The 27370-nt window shown below is 41.9% G+C and overlaps 1 protein-coding gene and 1 long non-coding RNA gene across 3 annotated transcripts in view; one reads left to right on the top strand and one right to left on the bottom strand.

The window, feature by feature from the left end:
• Nucleotides 1–27370, top strand: part of LOC146405986 (uncharacterized) — a 436419-nt gene that overhangs the window by 349530 nt on the left and 59519 nt on the right. The window lies entirely within an intron of this gene.
• On the bottom strand, nucleotides 7–20954 carry IFNGR1 (interferon gamma receptor 1). Of its 2 annotated transcripts, NM_001177907.1 has the most exon segments (7): nucleotides 7–1079; nucleotides 3010–3137; nucleotides 6284–6473; nucleotides 8442–8617; nucleotides 10955–11118; nucleotides 11799–11913; nucleotides 20471–20954. In NM_001177907.1, coding segments are annotated over 7 exon segments (1413 nt in total). In that variant the 5' UTR covers nucleotides 20556–20954; the 3' UTR covers nucleotides 7–524.

Raw genomic sequence — 27370 nt, 5'->3', positions numbered from 1 at the left:
CAATGTTGCATAAAAATATATATACATGTTTTTATTTACACTACTAATTGTATTGATTTCATTACAATTTTAAGTACAACTCTGAAAAGCACTCAGGGCTGCTTCTCAAAACATTTGAAAAGACTGTACATATACACCTCCAAAAACAAACACCGCACTAAGCCACAAAAAAGAAAAAAATCCATTTTATCTCTTTAAGTGGTTAGAAAGGACCCTGGGGAAGTCAACCACAGCCAACCATAGGAGTCGGGGTTATTAGAGACGCTTTCACTGTTGCTGTTCGCACATCTAGATGGAAAGGTTCAATGGTCTGTTTTTGTTTTTAAAGAGTCTCTGCTGTTCTCAGACCCAATAAGACAGTGCCAAAGAGGCTCTTGACACTTTTATCTAAACCAAGATACTCCATTGGGTTATTAGCAACAAGACACAATTTCTGAAAACCTGATCTTTTCATGACATCAAAGCCGAAAAACTGCTGGGGAACAGCAGGCAGATCCTTCTGAGTTGGTGCCTCTTGGCTGATCTCAGGAAAACTCCTCGGATTCTGCTGTGACTCTATAGCCAATCAAGGACTCCTTGCCACCGTCATCCACAAGCAGATCCACTAACACGTGTGGTTTGTCATAACCGAAGGAGGTGGTAGTGTTTCTCAGTGCTACGAACTCTTGTCCTTCTGACTTTATCTCAGTTTTATTACTTGGCGGAAATTCTGAGTCAGAGCAGCTGTCCGATTCCACAAGGCCACTATCAGAACCATTTCTGGAGTGATACGCATTTAAAGTGATGCTGCAGTGTTCAGACTGGTTACTGCTCGAGTGGACAGAATTCTCTCTCTTTACTGGGGTCAGAGAGCTACTAGAGGCCATGTCAGAAATATGTTCTTCAGTGGTCACCACTTGCGTTTCACTAGAAAAATCTTCTCCATGTTCTGCTTTTCCTGGATTGTCTTCAGTATGCACGCTTGAAATTGTCCCTGGAGACAGCTGTTCGTTTTCTAGGGCAATTGGCTGGTAGGTGATGGGTGATATATATTTTGACTCAGATTTTGTCTCTGAAGAGGCATTTTTTACCACAGACAGCTAAGGGAAGAGAAATCAATGATTAGTATTAAACTTGAATGCTTATTTCAAAAAAAAAAAAAAAAAAAAAGGTCCAAGGGTAACAGGTAGTTAAATAAACCACCAAATGGCATAGTTAGGATAACAGTATAATAGAATCTGATGGTTGCCTTTTTCTTCTTTTTAAGGAAAATATATTAAGATTAAAAACAAGCTTTAAGAGTTTTTAGAAAGTCACTATCTCACCAACATATGTTGCTTTTTGTGTGCTATCTTCCACATGGATGTATATTTGTCATGTGAGGAGAGCTATTTCTTTTACAGAGTACGTCCACCGTTTGCCTTCCCAATTCTAATTTTCATTGGCTCTATAATTTTTTTTTTTTTTTGTCTTTTTAGGGCCGCACCTGCGGCACATGGAAGTTCCCAGGAGAGGGGTCGAATCGGAGCTGTAGCCACCAGCCTACACCACAGCCACAGCAACTTCTGACTGAATCTCACCACTGGCCCTCTTCCCTTCAATACTCCAACCATAATGAAGTATTCCTGTATCTGCAGATTTTCAAAAGTCATGCTTTCTTGACACTGGGCCTTAGTACGTACTGTCTCTTAGAACCTGGATAAATGTCTATCTGTCCCTTAGGACAATTCAGGCACTACGGCCTCTGGCAAAGTCACTATTAACCCCACCCTCTAAAGGCAGATGAATGCCTCGCTGGCATGGGTTGTAAATCTCTGCCTTTGAACCTACCACACTCTGCATCCAGGGAATACTTATCTTTCTTCTCCACTAGACTTTAAGCTCCTTAAGAGACTTTTCTAACTATGCTTTGGCCCTGTACATAAAAAACACCCCACTGCATAGTAAAAAGTACGTTTTGTTTTGGCTTTTTAGGGCCACATCCAAGGCATATGAAGGTTCCCAGGCTAGGGGTCGAATCAGAGCTACAGCTGCCGGCCTACACCACTGCCACGACAACGCTGCAGGATCTGAGATGCATCTGTGACCTACACCACAGCTCATGGCAACACTGGATCCTTAACCCATGGAGTGAGACTGGGGATGGAACCTGCATCCTCATGGATCCTAATTGGGTTTGTTAACGGCTGAGCCACAAAGGGAACTCCCAAAAGCACATGGTTTTGGATGTGTGGTAGATTGACTGATGTATGATAGGTAACATGCTGCTGAATATCAATCTTCTTTAAAAAACAAATTTAGGAACTATCAAAAAAGTTCAAATCACATTTTAGTGTACAGATGACTTTGAACAACTGGAGGTTAGGGTCTCAACAGTGAGTCCCTGTGCAGTTGAATACCCACGTATGCCTTTTTTTCTTCAGAAATTAAAAAAATTTTAATTTCTTTTCTTTTTAGGGCTGCCCCTGTGGCGTATGGAAGTTCCTGGGCTAAGGGCTGAATTGGAGCTGCAGGTGCAGGCTACACCACAGCAGCAACAATGCTGGATCCCAACTACATCTGTAATGTACACAGCTTGTGGCAACATCAGATCCTAAACCCACTGAGTCAGACCAGGGATTGAACCCACATCCTCACGGAGACTATGTACAGTTCTTAACCCACGAAGCCACAGTGGGAACTCCTATGTATGACTTTTGACTTTCCCAAAACTTCACTGCTAATAGCCTACTGTTAGCCAGAAGTCTTACTAATAACACAAATGGTCCACTTTCATGTTTTTCATGTTATATGTAAAATATCTATATATATTTTATACACCGATGACATACCTTTTTCTTAATTTTTTTCAATATGTCTAGGCTACAGGGTTTGTCTGTAAGTTTTTTCAAATTGTCACACACCTCCAAAAAATTTTCCAATGTATACATTGAAAAAATTCAAGCATAAGTGGACCCATGCAGTTCAATTCCGGGTTGTTCAAGGGCCAATTATTTATCATTAGAGAAAAGAAATATTTGAATACATTACCAAAGATTTGGGTAACATGATGTTTTCTCTCTTAAATGGATTCATTTTCCTAATTAGATAACATGCAACTATCAGGGCAAGTACTAGGAAGAGTACTAAGGCAGTAACAATTGGAATCCAAACAGAATCTAAGAAAAGGGAAAAAAAAATCATGAATTAGAATTATGAGGGAACATTATCTAGCAAATAGTCAAAGTCTTAGCACTATCCTTTTGTAGATCTGCACATCAGGTAATTACTATGGTCAGAGTTTTAAAGAACGCTGACATAGAGAGATGAGTAAAAAGTTAGGTACCTGTCCTAAATATCAATATGATTCTTCCCAGATTTGAGACTCTAAATTTTTTTCAACTATGCTGTCATGATACAATGTGGTTACAATAGCCTTTTCATAATAACTTCCTTATAGCCTCAAATATAGGGTGTTTCCAGAGTTATACTACTCTCTCAGTTTAAAAGGCAAAAGGAAAAAATTTTAAATATATCTCTTTAGAAATAAATTCTGGCAATGTCTATACCTCTTAAAATAATATATATATATTATATATATATATATATATAATATATATATTTTTTCTTTTTGCTTTTTAGGGCTGCACTGGCAGCATATGGAAGTTCCCAGGCTAGGGGTTGAATCAGAGTGGCAGCTGCCAGCCTACACGACAGCCACAGCAACGCCAGATCTGAGCCGTGTCTGTGACCTACACCGCAGCTCACGGCAATGTTGGATCCTTAACCCACTGAGCAAAGCCAGAGATAGAATCTGCATCCTCATGGATGTTAGTCAGATTCATTAACCGCTGAGCCACGATGGGAGCTCCTCTTAAAATAATTTCGTCCCACTCTCCCAAAGTCTTTTACATTTTATACTTACTTAAAGATTACAAAAACCTATCAAGATTCAAAGATGTGTAAACACACACACATACACAAAAGCTGCCCAGGAATAAAGTCCCCTTGAATACAAACAAGGTATAAAGAATAATAAAAAACAAGGAAGATTTTTGTTTCAGAGCACATAACCTCTATAATCACGGGTGTATATTTTTCTCTAATGCTGCCTTTTACTTTCATAGCACAATCATCAGTATTTTTTTCATAGTCCTCTCTTCCAAATTAACAGTACTGTACATGTGGTGGTGGTGTCTGCCCTCTTTCACAGCATTTCATTAATTCCTATTCCAAAGTTACTTCTTTGAAATAGCAACTCTGGAAGTTACTGAAATGGATGCCTGTATCATACTTTTTCCAGGCGGTGCAAAAGTTAAATTTTTACAATACTAAAAGATAAAATAACTGCATAAACAATATCAGCATCTTGCTCAGAAGCAGGGAGCAGGCAGGCAGGGACTATGCTGCCACTTATGAGCCACGGTGGTGCCACCATGTGGCCACAGTATCAGCCCAGTTTATGCTTCAGGACTTTTTAAAAATAAACCTGGGGCATTTATTTTAAATTTTGTGTATTAATTAGGATTTTCTCTGTCAAAATAGCATAATGCAAACTGGCATTAAATGCATTATATTATTTTAAGTCAACTTTTTCAAACTCTCATGTAATGGCCTAAAACTTTTGCGTATTAATTTTAGGCTTTGGTCTGATTCTTCAGCCTAGATTTCTACTCTTCAGAAAGATTTCTGTACTGTAAATTCTTTTGTACATTTTTTAACCTAGGAAATCTGTTCTAAAAACATCCGAACAATCGAAAAAATATACACCTAATGACAGTCACCAAAACATGATTTATTATAGGGAAAATCTACGGATAATCCAAAAGTTCAAAAATTGAGGAACATCAAATAAATATGATATACATGATAAAATATTCTAGAGACATTAAAAATAATATGAATAAATTAGGTAAGATAACATAGAAAAATATTTAAAGCATATATTTTTTGTGTGTGTCTTTTTTTTGGTCATTTCTTGGGCCGCTCCTGCAGCATATGGAGGTTCCCAGGCTAGGGGTCTAATCGGAGCCGTAGCTGCCAGCCTATGCCAGAGCCACAGCAACGCGGGATCCGAGCCGCGTCTGCAACCTACACCACAGCTCACGGCAACGCCGGATCCTTAACCCACTTAGCAAGGGCAGGGATCAAACCTGCAACCTCATGGTTCCTAGTCAGATTCGTTAACCACTGTGCCACAACGGGAACTCCCCTAAAGCATATGTTGTAATGCAGTGTACAAGGTGACATATAGTGTGTTATGGTGGCTACATAGAAAAAGAAAAACTAGGATGGAAAGAAAAATGCCAAACTGTGAGTAAATGAATATTCATTCCGATGAACTTCAGATAATTCTGTTTCCTCCTGGCTTCCATGTTTTATAAATTATCTACAATGAACATTCAAATTTTGTAATGTCGCTCAGCGGTTAACGAATCTGACTAACATCCATGAGGATGCAGGTTCCATCCCTGGCCTCGCTCAGTGGGTTAAGGATCCAACATTGCCATGAACTGTGGTGTAGGTTGCAGACATGGCTTGGATCTGGCATTGCTGTGGCTGTGGTGTAAGCTGGAAGCTACAGCTTCGATTCAACCCCTAGCCTGGGAACCTCAGTATGCCACAGGTGTGGCTCTAAAAATAAAAAAAAATAATAAAATAAAAAAAATTGTATTATCAGAAAAGGCCCAAATTTTTAAGGTACCTGCCAACTGACAATGTCAGTTCTGAAGTTCCATTATATGCACCCCCCCTCACACAAAGAAAAGATAATGAGACTAAAATAATTATTTTAAAATGTGTTATAAAAATGACCCATAATCCATCATTTAAACCAACCTATATTTATTTTTGGATGTTAATTTCCAGTGCTTGTCCAGTTCGCATACCACACAATTTTGGACAATGAACACTCCTACTTTTTAGTTTTTAAACTTACTGTCCCCATGAGGAACGTTTTAATGGATATGTAACATCTTGCTGTACTGGACTAATCAACATACTTGTATTATTATGCATAATCCTGAAATGCAGGCATTTACACACACAGTTTTATGAGCTTGCTCTATTTTTTTTCTTTCCTGGGTCAAAAGGTCATCCCATGGCTTTCTAAATTAGTTTTACATGTTTTCACATCTGAAAAAATGGCCTTACTTTTCATTCTGAACTTCTCTGAGGAATGGAACTATTTTTTTTTTTGAGTATTTTATTGACTATTTTTTTAAAGGAAGAGAGATTTATTGAAATTACACATTGCCTCTTTTCACATTGCCCTATTTTAGTGATCACTCCCTGTATTTAGGGGTAAAAAATGGCAAGAACTTACTTTCTGTGCTGGCACTATCAAAACTGGTAATACAGATTTCTTCAGACTTCTCAGTTGTAACATCCCACACGTCTGAGACTCCTTCTGCTGAAATACAGTACTCAGAGTTCAGCGAGGACACTGGAATGCTCAAGAAGCACTGAGTCTCATTACAATCATCTTCATTCTTTATGTACATTTTATCTGTGGTCTGAATAGAGGAAAAAAAAAACCAATGAAAATGCATGACTCCTTTTAATCTGGAAAAAAAAAATCACCATACTTATCCTGGTCAAACATGGGAAGAAAATAGACATATGATGCATGTTGAAATGTCTGAAAATAGTGTTGATATCAAAGGAGAAGTCCACTTGTGACTTCGACATAGCGTGATGTTCTAGATCCATTAAAATGTTCTTTATAGGAATGAACACATTTAAAAGTGAAATAGAGGTGATGCGTTTAACAACGCAAATAGCAGGCATATTCATTGTTAGTTGTCCAACCAACAGATGCTCATTAGTCCTATTCCTATAGCGTTAGGAACTCAGCTGGGGAGAGAGAGAAGCTTCTCATGGGAAGCCTAACATGGGTATTACACCAAAGCTGTAGGGTCTCTTGGCAGTGATATACAGAAGGGGTGGCAGCGATCTCTGAGAGGTTCTTGTTCATGCAACCAGCCGAGGTGCCAGCATCACTGTGTTCAAGCCTGAGGGCCAAAAGGTGGGGCAGTGGTACCGGACCTCAAATATCTGTGACGGAGTGTGGAAAAGGGACAAGAAAGGGATGTAAGAGTAACGAGTACTGCGGGGGGACCACTATCTGGAATGAGGAGGGACCAGACCACAGAAGAGGTAACAGTCCCCCGAGTCAGAAAAGAAGCTGCAGGGGAGCCGACAGGCCAGCTGGCTACCGATGGATGGAGAGAAATCTACCCCAGTAGAGAGGGCAGAGAAGGGTCTTCTGTCAAAGAGCATGGGGCCTGCAGGGAACTGAGGCCAACAAGCAGCTCACCAGAGCACAAATGAAAAGAGGCTGGAAGGAATGGGGAGACTCAGGGTAGCTGGAGAGGATGCAAGAGGCCAAATCATGAAGGCCTTGCAGACCAGGCTGTGGAAGAGAATTTAGATTTTCTGTAGCTGGTGGGGATTTGTGAAAGGGTTTTAAGCAATACGGTTAGATGTGCACGTTAGAAAGACAACATGGCTAGTAACCCAAGGGCCATTTTAAAACCGAAATCAGATGTTATTCTATTGCTTAACTCTTTCCAGAAGCACACTGTCTCACTGAGAGTAAGAGGCAAATCCCTCCAAGGCCTCAAGAGAAGGGGCCCTGGTGAACTCTCTGACCCCATCTGCTCCCGCACTCCGCCCAGCCTTGCCGCTCCCTTCACGTGTCTGGGTGCCACTGCCTGAAATACTCTCCCATCTACATCCACGGAGCTCACTCCCACCCTCCTCCAGCTCTGGCTCTGGTGACACTTCCCAGCGAGGCCTGGCCACCCTGGTGGAAATCATTACTGCCTCCACCCTGTTGCCCATCATATGTATAAAAGCATCTCCCAGGAAGAATAAGCAGCTCTCTTCCCCGCTTTGTTGTTCTCCAGAGCAATTACCATTGAAGTTTTGTTTGTACTGTTCACTGCTGGCTCCTGGTGCCTAGAAGGCACAGGGCATGTGCTTGACAAATACTGTTCCATCAAAGAGTGGCAGCATTGTGGAGAATGAATGGAATACAAAACCTCTAGTCCCAGGGTGGTCTGCACACCAGGGCCAGAATGTAATCACATCCCACAGGAGTCCTGTGAGCCTTTTCTTTCAAAAACAACGATGCCAATACAAACTTCATATTATTTTACAGCCCTACACTGGAAGAAGAAATGATTAAAATTATCCTCATCTTACCAGTGGAAAAATGGAAATACACAAGTTAAGGACCTAGCTTAGGACCATGCTGTCAAAAGAGGCACAGGAAAAAACTGGGGCCAGTGTTAAAGATTAACTCCAGGGCCAATTCCCTTCAATAGAGTTCATACTTCTTTTTTCTTACAGAAACTTATGATCCATGAGTCTTGCTTGAATATTCACAAGCATTCTACTATCATGACACCATATATAGAAACAACTTAGGCTAGCCCCAGAAAATTTTCTGTTTTGAAAGATGAAATAGAAAGACATACCTCGCTTCTGTTTATCCTCACAAACACTTTGTATGTGAATGTGTAACAGTTATTGTCATCGTCATCGTCTACGACTGCCGGGACGTTTCCATTTGTAGTAATTAAAGGGTGAAATATATCAACAATGATCTGGTCTTCCTTCTTTCTGATACCTAGTTTAGGGGGTCCAAATTTCCCTAGAGGGACAAAAAAGAAGCAGACTTTGTACTGGCCTTGGAACGTCACAGTATATTTCATCGCATTTCCAAACTCAGCCAACCTAATCTTTTTGTCTTTGCTCCTTTTTTTTTTTTTTTAGGGCCACCCCTGTGGCACATGGAGAGTCCCACCAGGCTAGGAGTTGAATCAGAGCTGGCCTATACCATAGCCATAGCAACGCCAGATCTGGGCCACGTCTGCAACCTACACCACAGCTCATGGCAACGCTGGATTCTTAACCCACTGAGAGGGGTCAGGGATGGAACCTGTGCCCTCATGGATGCTGATCAGATTTGTTTTGGCTGAGCCACGACTGGGAACTCCCTGTCGTTGCTATTCTAAAGTGGGGCCACATTTAAACCATTCCATAAACACCTAGAAGATATTTTAGCTGTCTTTTAATAAGCTGGAGTTCCGGTTGTGGCACAGTGGTTAACGAATCCGACTAAGAACCATGAGGTTGTGGGTTTGATCCCTGGCCTTGCTCAGTGGGTTAAGGATCCGGCGTTGCTGTGAGCTGTTGTGTAGGTCGCAGACGTGGCTTGGATCCCGCATTGCTGTGGCTCTGGCGTAGGCCGGTGGCTACGGCTCCGATTCGACCCCTAGCCTGGGAACCTCCATATGCAGCGGGAGCAGCCCTAGAAAAGGCAAAAAGACAAAAAAAAAAAAAAAAAAAAAAAGGAGTCCTGCTAAAACATTTTGCCACAATAGAAGCTCTATTGAGTTATTTTTCTTTTATCTTTGATTCTGTAGATTTAAAAAATATTAAACAGAAAAACCTGTTTTCTAAAAAACACTTCAGAAAAGGCATTTTAGTATCTATGAATCCTCATCAAAACTATTTGTATTTCCAATACCTATGGCATGAAGGCTCTATAAATGTTTGCTAAGTACATTCAATTTCTGTTACGAAAATCAGAACTAGAAATTCACTGATTCCACAATTTTTTTTTATATATATATCTTTGATGTCTGGAACTTTTTAGATGAACCATTTATCTATTCTTCACATACTGCACACCTACTGTGTGCCAGGTAGCTCTGTTTTTACTCATTAATGTATCATCAGGGCTTAGGATACCTTCTGGCACATAGTACGCCCTTGATAAATCTGTGTGGGAAAACTCTGACATACAGATGTTATAATTATCAGGTGACAAAGGCATGGAGACTGGGGAATAAAACTACTTTCAGGACAAGCGGAAGAGGGGCCTGTAGCAGAGACCAAGCAGGCACAACCCCAAAGAGGGAGCAGAACCCAGGCAGTGGTGGAAGCAAGGAGGCGTAGAAGCTGGAGAAGGATGGAGGTGAAGCCAGAAGGCAGGGCATGGAGGGCTAGGAGACTAAGGGGCACTCAAGAGACTATGGGCTTCTCCTACTCAGGAGTGAGGGGATGAGAGCTACAGGCAGAACATTAGCCAGAAAAGAAGAACCAGATCAAAGAGCTTAGAGCCTGAGGTGACAACAAAGATCAGGCAGACCCTGGGAATGGGATGCTGGAAGAGTGCAAAGCTAAAAATCCTTGCCATTGAGGAGATTATGGAACCCTACTAGCTTTTTTTTTTTTTTTTTTTTTTTTTTAAAGGCTGCATATGGAAGGTCCCAGGCTAGGGGTTGAATCGAACTGCTGCTGCCAGCCTATGCCACAGTCACAGCAATGCAGGATCCAAGCCGCATCTGTGACCTACATGGCAGCTCGCGGCAACACCAGATCTTTAACCCACTGAGTGGCGCCAGGGATCGAATCCGCATCCTCATGCATACTAGTCGGCTTCATTTCTGCTGAGCCACAGTGGGGACTCCGGAACTCTAAAATTTTTAATGTATTAAATAGGTATTAAAATTCCCACAGCCCTGGAAGACTTGAAGTAGAGGGGGGACCAAGGGCAGCTCTCAAAAGTCCTCAGTGAATGTAACGTAGGAAGGAATGACAGAAGACAGAGAGGGGAAGGTGGTGCAGGGACAGCTCTGATCCATACCTGTATGGGGTCAAAGCATAATGGTTTAGAAGGGGCAGAGTGAGGGGCACCTCTTAGCCCGATTTGGGGGGGCTTGGAAGAAGAGGAAGACATGAACTCCCTAAATCCCTCCAAATGTTTCTAGGGCATTGGGATCATTTTTAGCAGCTGCTTATAAAAGCAAATATAGGGAGTTGCTTGGCAGTCTAGAGGTTAGGACTTGGCGGTTTCACTGTTGGGGCCCAGGTTCAATCCCTAGTCTAGGAACTGAGATCCCACATCAAACTGCTACAAAAAGCAAATATATACAGAAGACATGGGTGAGGTTAAAATTTAGCCAGTATACATTCTACTCACCTTGTTGGCATAAAATAAATTCTTTTGACTCTGCATAGGCTGATTCCTGTTGACCAAGCCTAGCTTTAACTCTAGCCCAGAGAGGATCTGATGGACTGTACATCGTAGGAAATATATTACAAGAATGATCAGAGGTATTGCAGGCATCGATCCATGTTGCGTCCCTAAAAATGAAGAACAAGTAAACACAAAGGTGACTTTCTCTGTTAACACCTAAACTTGAACCCTCTCTGTGTTTGGCTTTTCATTCACAGCAACAGAGCTGGTGGAAAGAGCCGGAAGAAGAATAAGGATGGAGGAGCTAGACAAAATAGCAACCTTTTACTCTTTGGTCAGAAGGTCCATAAGCTCACAATAAAGAGGCTCGATTCAAAACGAGACCTGTACAAGCCACATGCCACATGTCATTTTAAAAAATCTGCTCCGTAAACAAATTTAATTTCATTGACACTCATTACTTAATTACAGAATCCAATACATTACAATGACTCCTAATACGTGTCCAAAATTTTTTTGAACCTTTTCTCTCTACTCAACAATACACACACTGCAGGAAGTCAGAGGACGTGACTATGTTTCGTGCAGCACGGGAAGTTTTACCTGCCATGCCCTAAAATGCTGGAAATTAGTGATCCTCCGCTACTTCAATCCTAACAGGAAAAACTAAAGGGCAAGAAGTATTCTGAAAAGAACTAATTTGCCTCCTCGTTACTTCTGGACGTCTGTAAGCCGTTCAGGAAGTCTGGCCGCTTGGGAAGGAGTCACGATGGAGAGGAACAGAATGAGAAAATGTGCAAGGACCTAGACGAACCCAGAATCAAGAAGAGAAAAGAGTAACACTCACTCGTAAGTCTTCACCTGGGCGGTAAACACCGGGCTCCAGAGTGTGGGCGGGTAATCCCAAGACACAATGGTGTTCCAGTTATACGCCTCAATTTTGAGATTAGTTGGCATCGGCACTATAAGAGATGTCAAAAGTTAAGATGAGTGATGGGAACAAAGCAACAGGAACATTAGAAACCCTTAGTAGATGAAGCCAAGTTAGCTAAATGTGTACGTGAAGAAAAGAATTTGCCAGAACAGGAGTTCCCGTCGTGGTGCGGTGGTTAACAAATCTGACTAGGAACCATGAGATTGTGGGTTCGATCCCTGGCCTTGCTCAGTGGGTTAAGGATCTGGCATTGCCGTGAGCTGTGGTGTAGGTTGCAGACGCGGCTCGGATCCCGCGTTGCTGTGGCTCTGGCGTAGGCCGGTGGCTACGGCTCCGATTCGACCCCTAGCCTGGGAACTCCATATGCCGTGGTAGCAGCCCTAGAAAAGGCAAAAAGATAAAATTAAAAAAAAAAGATACTCATTATTAAAATAAAAATAATATTAAAAAAAAGAATTTGCCAGAACAGATAATACATTTATTTCAATTAAGATTATTTCTAAAAATTAATTTTATCGAAAGATGTACCGAAGTGTTCTAATTCACTTTAAATGACTGCAACAACACTGGAACACAAGGGGAAACACACACTGAGATGAGCCATACGTTCCTGGAATGTTTTAGGAGTTTTTATAAATAACTGCCCTGTCTCTTGTGATAATAATTCATTTCATCATTAGAATTTTCTATATTGGATACCAGAGATTGTATTCAAGGTCTAGAAAAGAACTGCGATACCAGGGATGGTCAATTTCACTCTAAAATACTACCCAGTCCCTTGACCCTCCACCCAGGACTATTACCCACTGCACGACCTTTTCTCTAGCCCAGGAATAGATGCCTACCAATGGCCTGATGGAGACATCAACTGTTCCACTTTCATCATCATTTTGCTCCCTGCAGTGGGCATGACTTTTTTCAAAGCATACCCTGTATTTCTCCCTGCCTTAGCTCTCCCAAACCATTTTCGAAAACGTTTGTTGATAAGAGGTGAAAGTGTCACATGAGAGAACAGGCAGAAGTCACTTTCACATTTTATAATCAGACATTACTAAAGCCATAGTCTAGTTACTAAAAGTAGCCACTTCCCCCCTGGCTCAATGTAAAAGGTTGTTGTCTACCAGCACAACACGCACATCTCCGCTCTTCCTTCTTTGCTTTTTCTCTCCTTCCTTGCTGTCCCCTCTTTAGGAGTGAACATACAGATAAAGATAGAGTTAGCAATATGACCCGAAATTTAAGGCTATTCAATCCTATTTGGGAAAATCTATTCAGCACGATTTGCTTATACATTTAAAATAAATGAATAGCAATGTGGTCAGGTGCAGTGGCTTCCAAACATAACTTATTATCCTAAAAAACTGAAAGACAGCCAAAGGTTTATACTTTTTAAAAGTATCCCAGATGATATTGGCGATCACTTAGGTTTATATCCAGCAGACTACCCTAACGAGAAGAATATTCCCTAGGTTGGACATTATGAAATCTGGGTTCTGGAGTTCCTGTTGCGGCTCAGTGCAAACGAACGTGACTAGCATCCATGAGGACGTAGGTTCAATTCCTGGCCTTGATCAGTGGGTTAAGGACCCAGCATTGCTGGGAGCTGTGGTGTAGGTTGCAGATGTGGCTTGAACCCCGCATTGCTGTGGTTGTGGTGTAAGCCGACCAGCTGCAGCTCTGATACGACCCCTAGCCTGGGAAGCCCATATGCCACAGGTATGGCTCTAAAAAGACAAAAAAGAAAAAGAAAAAAAAAAGAAAAAGAAAAAAAGAAAAAAGAAAAAAAAAAAGAAAGAAAGAAATAGCCTACTAAAGTATCTCAGATTTACAATTTCCCCACCTCTTAAATAATTTACAGATTCTCCCATCTCTTAAATACCCAGACAGTTTTCTGGAACACACGCTATTTTTGGAAATGGGCTCAGAGTTATTTGGAGCATTATATCTGCATACTACTGAGAATAAACTTTAGCTCTTTTAAGATCTGCTTCTCAGAACTCCTCTAGAACTAGCAGCTGAGGATTAAACAAAACCAAACAAAGGAGAGAAGAATCACTTCTCAAAACGCTTTAAATATAAGGCAGAAAAAGAAGGAAAGTTCTGGTTACAACTGTTTCCTTGTGATAAATATGAAAAAAGAGCAATGAGAGTTCCCTTGTGGCGTAATGGGTTAAGGACCCGGCATTGTCACTGCAGTGGTGCAGGTTCGATCCCTGGCCTGGTAACTTCCACATGCTGTGGGCGAGGTCAACGAAACCAAACCAAACAACAACCATACCCACCCCCCCAACAAAAACAAAAAGAAAAAAGAGCAGGAGAGAGGGTAGGGGCCTATACCACAGCCATAGCAATGTGGGATCCGAGCTGGGTCTTTGACCTACACCAGAGCTTATGGCAATGCCAGATCCTTAACCCACGGAGCAAGTCTAGGGATGGAACCCGAGTCCTCATGTATGCTAGTTAGGTTTGCTAAGCACTGAGCCATGACGGGAACTCCTGTAAAAGTTTTAAAACAAACATTTCACTCTTTTGGGGCTCTGAAAGGAATCATATCCATCACTTTGTGAAACTAATGGAAAAATAGTCTTTTCCTACTTCCTTCTATTATTTCCTTGTACCTTCATAAAAAGAGCATCAGAACTAAGGGTTCAAGTGAGGATACCTAAAATATTTCAGGTCTTTTTCACCCTCCATGTAATGATTACTTAGCTGGGTCAAGACCTCTAGTTTTCCTGCAGTCTTCTCTTCTTCCTGTCTGTTCTCAGCTCTTATCATTCACTCTCTTTCTTAAAGTGTGGAGCCCAGAAGTAATGCAACTGATGTGAATGAAATTCTTCTTCTTTTTTTTTTTAATTTAAATTTTTTTTTTTTTTTTATGGCCACACCAGTGGCATATGGAAGTTCCTGGGCCAGGGATTGAATCCAAGCTGCAGCTGTTGCAGTGCTGGATTCTTAACCCACTGTATGGAACTGGGGTTTGAATCGGTGCCTCTGCAGCAACCCAAGCCACTGCAGTCAAATTCTTAACCCACTGTCCCCTCGTCTTCTTTTTTTTAAAGAGATGGGCATATCAAACAGTGGCTTACATTGAACTTGTAATTAACTAAACCCCCCCAAATCTTTCATTCAAACCACCATCAAGTTAGGGTTTATCCAATAAACTTCTCTTCAGTCACTTTTCTTTTTTTCTTTTTTTTTTTTTTTTTTTGTCTTTTTGTCTTTTGTCTTTTGTTGTTGTTGTTGCTATTTCTTGGGCCGCTCCCGCGGCATATGGAGGTTCCCAGGCTAGGGGTCTCATCGGAGCTGTAGCCACCGGCCTACGCCAGAGCCACAGCAACGCAGGATCTGAGCCGCGTCTGTGACCTACACCACAGCTCATGGCAACGCCAGATCGTTAACCCACTGAGCAAGGCCAGGGATCGAACCCGCAACCTCATGGTTCCTAGTCGGATTCGTTAACCACTGCGCCACGACGGGAACTCCTCTCTTCAGTCACTTTTCTGATCTGAAATGCAGGGTTTACCCAGACACCTATGGTCAATTAATCTTTGACAAAGGAGGCAAGAATATAAAATGGGAAGAAGACAGTCCTTTCAGCAAGTGGTGCTGGGAAAACCGGACAGCTGCATGCAAATCAATGAAACTGGAGCACATCCTCGCACTATGCACAAAAATAAACTCAAAACAGCTTAAAGACTTAAATGCAAGCAAGACACCATCAAAATCCTAGAAGATAACATAGGCAAAACATTCTCTGACATCGACCATACAAATGTTTTCTTAGGTCAGTCTCCCAAGGCAACAGAAATAAAAACAAAAATAAACCAATGGGACCTAATCAAACTGACAAGCTTTTGCACAGCAAAGGAAACCATAAACAAAATGAAAAGGCAACCTACATAGTGGGAGAAAATATTTGCAAATGATGCAACTGACAAGGGCTTAATCTCTAAAATATACAAATAACTTAAACAACTCAACAGCAAAAAAAACAACAACCCAATTGAAAAATGGGCAAAAGACCTGAATAGACATTTCTCCAAAGAAGATATACAGATGGCCAACAGGCACATGAAAAAATGCTTAACATCACTGATTATTAGAGAAACGCAAATCAAAACTACGAGGCGGTACCACCTCACACCAGTCAGAATGACCATTGTTAACAAGTCAACAAATAACCAATGCTGGAGAGGGTGTGGAGAAAACGGAATCCTCCTACACTGTTGGTAGGAATGTAAATTGGTACAATCACTATGAAAAACCATATGGCAGTACCTCAGTAAACTAAAAATAGAACTACCATATGTCCCAGCAATCCCCCTCTTGGGCATATACCTGGACAAAACTTTTTCTTGAAAATGATACATGCACCCGTATGTTCACTGCAGCACTATTCACAATAGCCAAGACATGGAAACAACCTAGATGTCCATCGACAGGTGAATGGATTAAGAAAACGTGGTTCATATACACAATGGAATACTACTCAGCCATAATAAAGAACAAAATAATGCCATTTGCAGCAACATGGATGGAATTAGAGACTCTCATACTAAGTGAAATTAAGTCAGAAAGAGAAAAACAGATACCACATGATATCACTTATATCTGGAATCTAATACATGGCACAAATGAACCTTTCCACAGAAAAGAAACTCATGGACATGGAGAACAGACTTGTGGTTGCCAATGGGGAGGGGGAGGGAGTGGGATGGGCTGGGGGTCTGGGGTTAATAGATGCAAACTATTGCATTTGGAGTGGATAAGCAATGAAATCCCGCTGTACAGCACAGGGAACTATATCTAGTCACTTATGATGGAACATGATGGAGGATAATGTGAGAAAAAGAATATATACATATATATGTGACTGGGTCACTTTGCTGTACAGTAGAAATTGACAGAACACTGTAAACCAGCTATAATGGAAAAAATACAAATCATTCAAAAAAGTGAAATTTTATTATTCTTCCTGTTTATTCAGTTTCATCGAGTTGAGTTTGCTTGGCAAGCCAATGAACTCTAACTGAACCAGATCCACTTAGTCCCTGAGAAAAATCACTTCTCAAAAATAATTCCTTTTGGGTTATTTCATTTTAAGTTGAGAAGTAGTTTAGGAACAGAAAAAACCAAGGAGGTCTTTTCAGTCTATGAAGAACAGGAAAAAGGCGAAGGACTTAGCTGCTGAGGCTACTTTAAATTTCTTATACTGATTTGAATGAGTTTATTTTTTAAAAACAGATACAATTTCTCATTCATAACTAAAATAATTTAATATTTAAAGACATATTTGTGAAAATAATGACATACATTATTGAATGGTAATCACCAACATATATTAAACATTTACTCCAGGCCAAGCCATATGCGCAACTTTGTTATATATCATCTGAGTTAAGTACCACACCCTCCTAGGAGGGAAGGTAATATTTACATATTTGTACCAAAGAGAGAAACAAGGCTTACAGAGGCTATTAAAGCCTTGACAACATGTAAAGTTTTGTTGGTTTTAATTAACAAAAGCTGCTTAAGCATCACTTTAGTGATAATTTTTTAAAAAATGGGAAATAGCCTCCCTACAAAAATGGGATTGGAGGTCATTGTTTTTAATGACTTCACAGACATCTGCTTCAGTAATTCTGCCTGATTTATTATACTATCGCAACTATATGAGGGCCACTGCAAAATCTGACCAGTGTATTAAATTATCTGTTTCGAATGGACATGATTAAAATGGATATCAAGTATCGATTATGAGATATTGAGATAATCTAAAATAAAGACACTCCCTTAATAAGGAAATTACAAGTAAACTGATTCCTTGCTTTCAGGAACTCTTTTAATTCTGGTTCATTTCTCATCCTGTTTCTTTGTCCAGTTAAAATGGAACCATGAATTATCTATTTAGCTCATACAATTGCACTACTGCTGTGTGCTGCCAAATTTTAAAATGAGTTAGTTTTTTCCTCTCATTCGTTAAGTTGTCTTTTATCCAGCACCCAAATGTTGTTACTCTTTCAAAATCCATATGAATCATGAATCAGAACAAAATGAAAAAGAAAACTTGTATTAATAGCCTGTTCAATAAATATAAGTGAAATGCATCGATTTAAGTATTTTGAATCTCTGAAATACATATAGAATTCAAAGAAAATAAGAAAAATTTCAAACCACCCAGACTATTATCCTAGTGTCAAAGAATGAATAGCTGAAAAAGTGGAGAAGGTGAGTTAAGAGCCCTGTCTGTGCTAAAGCAGTCTGCTCTTCAGATAATACCCAGAGTAGGAAAACAAACTGGAAGAAGGCAGCTGACACCTGAGTTTATAAAATGCGGGCGTACAGAAGGCCACAGGGAATCTTCTTAAGGGGGGTAGGCCGGCATTTCTATTCCTGGGGCTGGCTAACAGGATGTACAAATTGTGCAGTGACAAAGGGCCCAATGCTGGGGTGCTCTGTACTCAGAAGGAAGGACCTTGCTCTTGATTTAATGCTCTGCCTTAGTCAGGAACCTCGGTCACTCTCTTCCTCCAGTCAGTCTCCGAGTCCTGCTGACTTTGTCTTCTATTTTCTTCTCTTCCATTTAAACTGCCTCGTCTTAGCATCTTCTCCCAGATCAAGCAGCAGCCTCCTAGCTGGCCTCCCTCCTTTGAGTCTACCCCTACCCCCAAACTATCCTGTAAGATGAATGGTCTTTCTAAATGGCATTATCTGATCCTGCAAAAAGGCACTTATCTCAAAATCACCCCATGGCTGCCCACCAACTTGAGCAAGGGATGATGGGGATATTATTCTGCTGGCTCAGAATAATATCCCCATGTACTTCTTTCGGGAACATTATCTCTTTTCCTCTGGTAAGTCCCCTACTGCCACTCCCTCTAACAATATCCATCTCAGGCTAGCTGACACCTGACCAAGCTGGGCAAGTCACAGCCTTCTTCCGGGACTTTGTCAGGGTGGAAGAAGCTGCAAGATGTCAAAACCCAAGAGCTGACAACAAGCAAGATTTTTGCCAAGTAGGGAAGGCTGTGAACACTCAGAATCAGTAATAAGAAATGGAGGGTCTTGGTATGAGTTCCTGGTTCAGCGTCTTGAGGCCCACCTGGCACCTCTACCTTTCTGTTTATTGGATTTTCTGAGCCAATAAACTCCTCTTTTTGCCTAAGCTGTGTTTCTGTCCTTTGCTGTTACACATGACAAGGCATTTCATTAATTGCTTCCTACCTCTCCATGTATCTCCCCTTCTGTGCTTCTACCTATACTATACAATGAAGTGCTTAAATTATTCCACTAATTCAACATGCTGTTTCACAGCCCTTTCTCTGCACACACAAGTCCCTCTGCACCTCCAGTTCCAACTCTGGGGTCATCTTCTCTGTGAAGTCTTTCCTGATTCTCCTGCTCAGAGCCAGCCACCCTATCCTGATTGACGGAACCTATGTGTAAGTTCAAGCTCTTATCACAATGGAGTGCAACTGCCCTTGTGGATGACTAACTTGTCATAGGTAATGGCAGAGTGCAGAAGAGATAGGAACTTGGACTTTGGAATCCAATGTCAAGCTCCCATAGCCTGGCAGCAGCCTCTGTACAACTTGGGCAGACCTCTCTGTGCCTCAACTGCTCATCCATCCATGGTGATACAAGAGAGCCTACTTTAGAGGGCTTTTGGGAAATGATGTGATAAGAACTTAGTTCTGGAAGGCAGAAACTGAATATCTCCCATTTTTGTATTCCCAACAGCAATGTCTCATCTAAGGAATGACTAGCTATTTATTCGCTTGACGTTTAAAGAGCAAGCCAAAGGAGAGCTGGATGTGAATGGAGCACACCTAACTAACAAGGGTCGCGGAGGAAGTCCTAACACAGGTACAGAACCAGAGTTCACTAGGGTAAGGCTGCTGGGTCTCCCTGACCTGTTCCAGGCAGCTGCTAACTGCGTACACAGAGGGACTAACCGGGGTTTCTGCTAACTTGAGTTTATCCCTTTTGCACAAAAAGTTCACTGATTTCACTGGAGCTCCTAATTACGATTACATCGAGCTTTAGGAAAAACGTATACTGGGCATCTGTCTCTTGGGAACTCTCAAGCAGGCAGAGATAAAGGAGGAACTATGCTAAGTGCAGAGACCCACTCCACTGCCTGACAAATGGGCTCGTGATTGGACGCATTGCACCACCTCCAGACTTATGCCTAAATGGCCAGTAACTGCCTTTTAATAATTCTTAGCTGGCGAAAGAATTTCTAAGAATACCAATATTTAAGTCATGAGTTGCGGCCACAGTGTACAGGAGCGGAGCAGGAAATTCCCTTATATAAAAAAGAATCAAGAGATCATGTACAGAACGAAGAGACACGTTTTGTTCTGGCAACAACGGAAGATGCCAGAGAAAAGGAACTAAGGGTTGCAAACCGCGGAGGTCCGGCGTCGCCTTCCCGGCGACCGCCCCCCTTAGGACCTGAAGCCACGGGGCGTCAAGGACCTTCGACAGGAGTGGCCCCTCCGGGCGGGGCATCCTGGCCGGTGCGGCTCCCTCCCTCCCCTCCTGTCCCCACCAGGCCGCGGCCCTCCCGCGACCGACAGTACCCGAGGACAGCTCCGGATCCGCGGTGCTCATCTTAGCCTCGCTCCCGGCCTGCGTGATAAGGGCGAGGAAGAGGAGAAGAGCCATGCTGCTCCAGACCGATTCGGGTGGTGCCCCGAACAAGTGCCGGCGTCCACGGCGCGGCCCTCGGGCCCAGGGCTTGCGTCACTTCCACCGTCGCGGACCAGCCCGCCAGCGGGAGGCGGAGCGTGGACGGGAAAGTGGGGGCGTGGACAGCGAAGCGCAGAACTGGCGAAGAGACCCGGCCCAGGGCAAAGTTCTGCAACCCCACGACCCTGCAAAAAGAGGAAGATGAATCGCTCAAGGTACTGCCAAGCTGAAAGAGCATAATCTTTGGGCCCAAGTTGCTCACAAATCATGCAAACCAAGGTCGCGACCACAGATTGTCTTTCACCTAAAGCCACGGTTCCTCCAAGGCGGCCTCTCTCAGCCTTCGAGTAGTAGTTCTACCTTCCCTCCCACGCCACCGCCCTAGCAGAGCAAGTCCTGGTACCCTCCCGCTCCCCTGGCCTTCCCGCCCTGGCCCCGCCTCCAGCCCTGACTCCGCCTCGCAGCCCTAGACCAAAAGCCAGCCAGCCACACGGTATCTTATCTTGTGCTAGACTGGATGGTGACATCAAGGCGTCTGAGAACTTGAGAGTTTAGGACAGAAAGAGCTCTTACATACCTTCTCTAATCCCTGGATTTGTATTCGAGGAACTCAAAGCTTCGCCAGTGAAATGGTTTGTACCAATTTCCATAGACAGAATCAAATTGGCTGGGCCAAGAACTCCAAGAACTACTTTATTCTTGGAGGAAAAACAACTTGCATTACCTTTTCAGCAATCAAATATCACATAGCGATTTACTAATAAGCATCCTATCAGCATGAGATCGTCCCTCATTCCTCTCTGACCATGTCTCCTGTTACTATGCCTCTCACCTATTCTACTCCAGCATTTCTTTGCCCTTCCTAGAACACTCCAGGCTTGTGCTTGGGTATGCAGATGGCTAACTACTTCACCTGCTTCAAGTGTTTCCTTATCATGGCCTTCTGAGGAAATCTGGAATTGTGACTCATCTTCTGATTGTTTTTACACTGTCCTACTATTTTTATTGTTGTTGTTTTCTCACGGTGCTGATTACCTTCCTTTATACTCTGCAACACACATATTGATGTTTATTTTCTCCCCCTTCTAGAACGTAAGCTCTAGGGCTGAAATCTTTGGCACTCAGTATTTGTTGGGTGAAAGAAGGGCATGATTATGCTAGCATTAAGCAAAATTTTAGAGAGAAAAACCTTGTCAAGATGTGGTACATACTAGAGAGGAAATATTAGCAAGATCACTCTATTGATATTAATAACTCCCTTAAAGGAATAAAAAATAAATGAATAAATCCCTTAGCCCAATATTTCTGAAAATAAATGAACATGTGAACCACCTGGGATCTTGTTAAAATGCAGATTTGGATTCAGTTGTTCTGATTCAGGTTGGGACTTAAGAGTCTGCATTTGCAACAAACTACACAAAGAATGCCAACACCACTGGTTCTAAGACCACAGTTTGAACAAGAAGGCTTTAGCTCAAAGTAGACTAAATTGGGGGGGATATTTTGTTTGATGTGTTTGTGATGTCCACTGTCCTAGTCTGTTTGGGTTGCTGTAATGAAATACCATTATAAACAACTGAATTGTATTTCTCATCGTTTGGAGGCTAGAAGTCCAAGATCAGAGTGCTGGCATAGACACATGAGGGCTCTCTTCAGGATAACAGACTTCTGGCTGTTTTCTTACATGGCAGAAGATAGAGGGGTCTCTCTTTTATAAGGCACTAAACCCATTCATTAGGGTTCAACTCTCATGATTTAAGCAACTCCCAAAGGTCATACCACCTAATATCATCACTTTTGGGAGTTAGAATTTCAACATGTGAATTTTAGGGGCACACAAACATCAGTTCATAGCCCTCCCCATATAAAAGTCCCTTTCTAATCACTGCAAAGATGCAAGGATAAACAAGAAATGATCTCTGCTATTTAGGAGTTTGTGGGGCACAACATTCGATTCAGTTGAACATAATGTTCAACTCAGTTGAGTAAATATTTTTGTAGAAGCCATCACAGGTTGGATGCTCCATGAAGTAGACTCTTAGGAGGAGATTAGTGTGCAAGACATGCTCTTGTATGCTCTTGGGATTGACCCCTGTGAAAGGGAGCTGGCGGAAACAGGGTTGAGCAAAGGGAGAAGATGGTCTATGATGCCTTCCTAACAAAGGCATCAGCTGATTTCTTGGGGCTGGAGTGGCCTTTTAGAGGTATCTTTGAGTTGGCATGAGTGGCTGGATCTACAGCTCCCAGCGTTGATTAGTCATTGGATGCCAACCACCCAGAGAAGGGACATGATTTGGGGTTTGCCTGTCTTGAACGGAAGCATTCTCCAAAGTGTCCTGGCAGCTGAGGGTGTCTGCCTGTAGCACCCCCAGCCAGCAGGGAGAGAATGGAGCTAAACCTCCTCTTCCTGGGCAGAGCTCACTGTGAGCATCGGCCACAGTACCTCTTTTTCAGAGGTGCTATGCTAATCACTTGGAGACTAAAGACATTTATTAATTCACTAAATATTATTGAGAGCCACTGTGTGCGGCCGGCAGTGCTGCACACCGAGGTATAGACCTGAGCAAGACAGAGATGGCCCCTGCTTTCATGGAGTTTACAGCCCACTGAGGGATTAAATAGGTGTTAATCAAGCTGTTACCAAAACAGAGACTGAGATTGTGATAATTGTTATTAAGGAGAGTGATGGATTCACAGGAGCATAAACAGGAACTTAGTCCACGTTTTAAGGAATTTCTTTTTGAGGCAGTTACAATTATGTTATGACCTGAAAGATAAAAGAGAATTAGCCTGATTAAAGTTGGGGGATGGAGGAGTCACAGGCTAATAAGAGAGGTAGGAGGAAGATCGGTGAAATACATTTTAAAATCTAATATATAAGCCTTATATAGCCATAGAGAAGGCAAATGAGCAGTACCAGTTTCCTTGATAAATATCTAATGCCTGGAGTTCTGCCCTAGCACAGAAGGTTAAGAATACGACTGCAGTGGCTTGGATTGCTGCGGAGGTGTGGCTTTGATCCCAGCCCAGCACAGTGGGTTTAAGGATTTGGCGTTATTGCAGCTGCAGCTCGGATTCAATCCCTGGCCTGGGAACTTCCTTTTAATGGCCGAGGGTGAGGCCATTAAATTTAGAATAAATAAATAAAAACAATACAAAAGAAAACCTCTAATGCCTAATAGCCAGAGAATATCCAAGAGTCTGTTGGTCCGCACTTACCTGCTGGAGAGTTTTTAAAACCAAGAAAACTAGTTACGGTGAGGGCTGGATAAATCCAAGGCCAAGTGTAAAGAGAAGTGCATCTCAAGAGCAAGGCTACATTTCGCATGTCTCATTTGACACAGCCTAGGGGAAGTTAAATAAAGGCCAAATAAAATAATTTAAGAAATGAAAACTATATTCTAATCAGAAGAGAGACTGGGTGTATGGTACAAGCTATACTTTTGACTCCTGGCAATGTGCATTTCCTTCCCTTTTTCTCTAGAGCAGAAATGTTTTGCCAGTTTCCCTGTAAAGAGACAGATTAATAGTTTGGCTAAAGCATTTGGTTCTGAAATCTGATTGTTCCATAAAGGAAAGTGAATACCCCCCTACCTTCTCACACTCTACCCTTGCCTCCACACTGCCTCTTACTTAACTCTGTTTTTGCCATTATATATTCACAAATACATAAGCACTGAAATTAGTAATCATTACAAAGAAAAGAACAGGATTACTGGAGCATAAATTCTCTCTATCTTCCCACTAGAAAGTAAGCTCCTTATTTTCCCCACTGCCATATCCCCTGCACCTTGGCAAGTGCCTATCCTCCCATTAATATTTACTGGAAAAAAAAAATAAATGTGATCAAGATAAGCTTATGAACAGAGCAAGCTCATAGGGCTGTATCAGTTACAGTTAAACTTATGGTTGATCAAACTGATGGATCACTGAGGAGAATTTAGACATGCTTGGATTTTATACTGGTACCAAACCAAGTACTATCTGTTCTTGCCCTGCACACAGCCCCCTTTTGAGGAAAGCTGTCATGCTGACATCTGATCATATCAGATCAACCCCTGACTTGAAAAGTACATATTCATAGACTGCAGAGTCTGCTAGTAGATGGCTTGTCTTGGAGCACTACCTAAGATCAATGCCACATGGTGACTATGTTTATTGGTTGACTGCTAATAATCTTTCTCCTTGCTTCCTTTCTACTATAGAAGCTATGAAAGCTCATAGTCACTTTCTCAACCTTCACGGCAGCTAAGCATAGTCATATGACATAGTTCTGGTCAATGAGCCATAAGCAGAAGTGTGTGTGGGTGTCTGGAGTGTGTGTGTGTGAGTGTGTGTGTGAGTGTGTGGGTGTGGGTGTTTGGGTATGTGGGTGTGTGGGTGAGAGAGAGAGAGAGCTGCAACAGGAAAGCTTGCTGGCCTGATTCTTCTCGAATTTCCTATCTTCCTGCCTTAAGGAAGACACATGATGCCTGGATCTGCAGCAGCCATGTTGCAACCATGAGGCAACATGATTAAGGGTGAAAAACCAACAGCTAAAAGTGGAAAAAGAGAGTGATAGAAAGCCTGAGGTGTCAATATCAGCACTGAGCAGCTGAACTGATATCTGCAATAACCTACCTCTGGGTTGTTGTCATAGGAGAAAAAAATAAAGCTCTATTGATGTAAGCCATTGCCAGTTTGGTTTTTTTTTTAAATTAAGCTGAAATTTTTTTTCCCTCACTTAATGTCAGAGCAACCTAAATAAATTCTATTTCGGAGAGCTGGGATGTAAACCACAATGGAAGGATGGTTGGCTGTTGGAGGTTGGGAAAAGGGTTTCTCCCCTTCTCCAAAAAAGAAGAAGCAACAAACTCAGGGACAGAAAGTAGAACATGGAATAGTAAGCCAAGAAGATCCCTTGTTGAGGGGAGAACCAGAGGCCCAGGGCTTGGAGCTGCAGGAGCAGCTGGAGGCTACATAGCACTGCTGCGTACCCAGAACAGTGCTTCCTCACTGTGGCCCCTAAGAACCAGCTTAAAGGGGAATGTTTCCTCTTTTGACTTTCCCATGCATTTTCATCAAAATCCATTGCCTCTAAAGGTAATCTGAGTGTCCTGTCTCTTGCAACTAAAACAGCCCACCTAACATAATTTCTAGCCCTGTGTAGTCACTTCCAAAAAGGACAGCTACTGTGTTGTTTTAGAAAATGTCCTCAGTATCACCTCAAACACTGAGCTGGATAAACTGTTGCTGAACAAGAACCAAACAATGTAAAGAAACATGCATTTTGTCTTTGGTGCCTCACACTTCCTCTTTCAGTGCTGCTTCCTCTCGAAGCACTTCCCCACATCACACCAATGCCCAGTGCTCTCTTGCTGCTTTTCAGATACTGTGAGTCCTGCTTTGAGAATACTTAGAACTGCCCTGGTTCACAAGGCTTCAGCTTGAGGTGTCTCTCTACCTTAATCTTTGATCCACATTTAGGTAAATAGTTCTATAACCTGCAGGCAGATGCTCTTAGCTGGCTCTGAGTAAAGATGGATAAACAGATTAATTTATAGACATCAACATTTTGATAACCATCTTTGGGTTAACACTCTGAAATGTCTTAGTGTTGTAACAGTTTCTAACTAGCAAAATAGTGGATTTGCTGTAGTGACATTGGAGGTCTTGACAAGAGCAGAGATGGGAAGATACTTTACTCTGAAGAGGGGTCTTCTGGATACCTTTCAAATAATGATGTGACAACCCCTTTTTCCAAAAGACTGGGTGCACCTAATACTAGTTATGGCAAACTAGCAGCTCATTGACTAAAGTCAGCGAGAGGACATGTTTTGTTTGGTCAGCAGAGATAATTTTCTTTTCATTGGTTCTAGGCAGAATATAGATTCCTCTTAAGTTTTGAATATCTGCATGTTAAGAGGAACCCAACACTGAGTTCCTAAACCAGAACGGATTATTATTTACTTAAAGTAAATAAGCATCCCATCTCCCCTTTGTCTTAATTCTCACCTCTGGGGCCATGCCATGAGAATTGGATGTCATCCTACATGGAACAGTGTTCATGGAGCTGAGCAACTCCCTCCCTCCAAAATCAACTTACACAGTTATGTATTTCTCTCTTTCTGAGGGACAACATGACTCTGTGCTCCCTTTGTAAACAAATTCTCCTTGAGGACCCAAAGAAGGAGGATCCTGGGTTCTTACCCTTTTGGAAATAAGTTTATCCATCTGGGAGGTAAAACTAGAGTCTCTAGCTTTAAAGCACAGGAGATGTCTCCAGGGTCTGGTGGGGGTAGGGGTGGGTGTTCGTTGCTATTTGACACTAAAAACCACACAGAGCTCTAGGGAGGTGAATCTCTCTTGAATTCTCATTAGGTAATCAACTGTAAATTCACTCTGGTCTTACTTTTTTAGCTTGGATCCCAAATGTCAGTAAAATTTGTTCTGAAGCTCATAACTGTACAGAAAAAAAAAAAATTTCTCTATAGCCTGCTGTTCCAGATTTGAACCACAGGCCCACTGTCTCAATCACCTCATACATTGCTTGATGTATGCCACCCGCTTCTGGGTTCTTGTAGGTATCTGAGTTTAGAACCTCTATTTCTTTTCATCCTTAAATTAACCTTTAATGAAAGAATTCCACCAACATATCATAATCAATACTGTGCTCAAAGAATGTATATGTGCTACTATCCAGACCTCTAAAAAAGAATCAAAATGCATTGTTTGTGTGAAAAAGGAATTTATAACATGATTTTTTTTTTTTGGGGCTAGAAATCAAACCAAAATGAAAAGATAATTACCTA

The sequence above is a fragment of the Sus scrofa genome, chromosome 1 (genome assembly GCF_054392235.1).
Source record: "Sus scrofa isolate SSC_HxYL_T2T_F1_AM1 chromosome 1, Sscrofa_HxYL_maternal_Yorkshire_Landrace_v2.0, whole genome shotgun sequence".
NCBI classification, from domain to species: Eukaryota; Metazoa; Chordata; class Mammalia; order Artiodactyla; family Suidae; genus Sus; species Sus scrofa.
The sequence above is the reverse complement of the archived record's forward strand: the minus strand, read 5'-3'. Positions and strand labels throughout refer to the sequence as shown.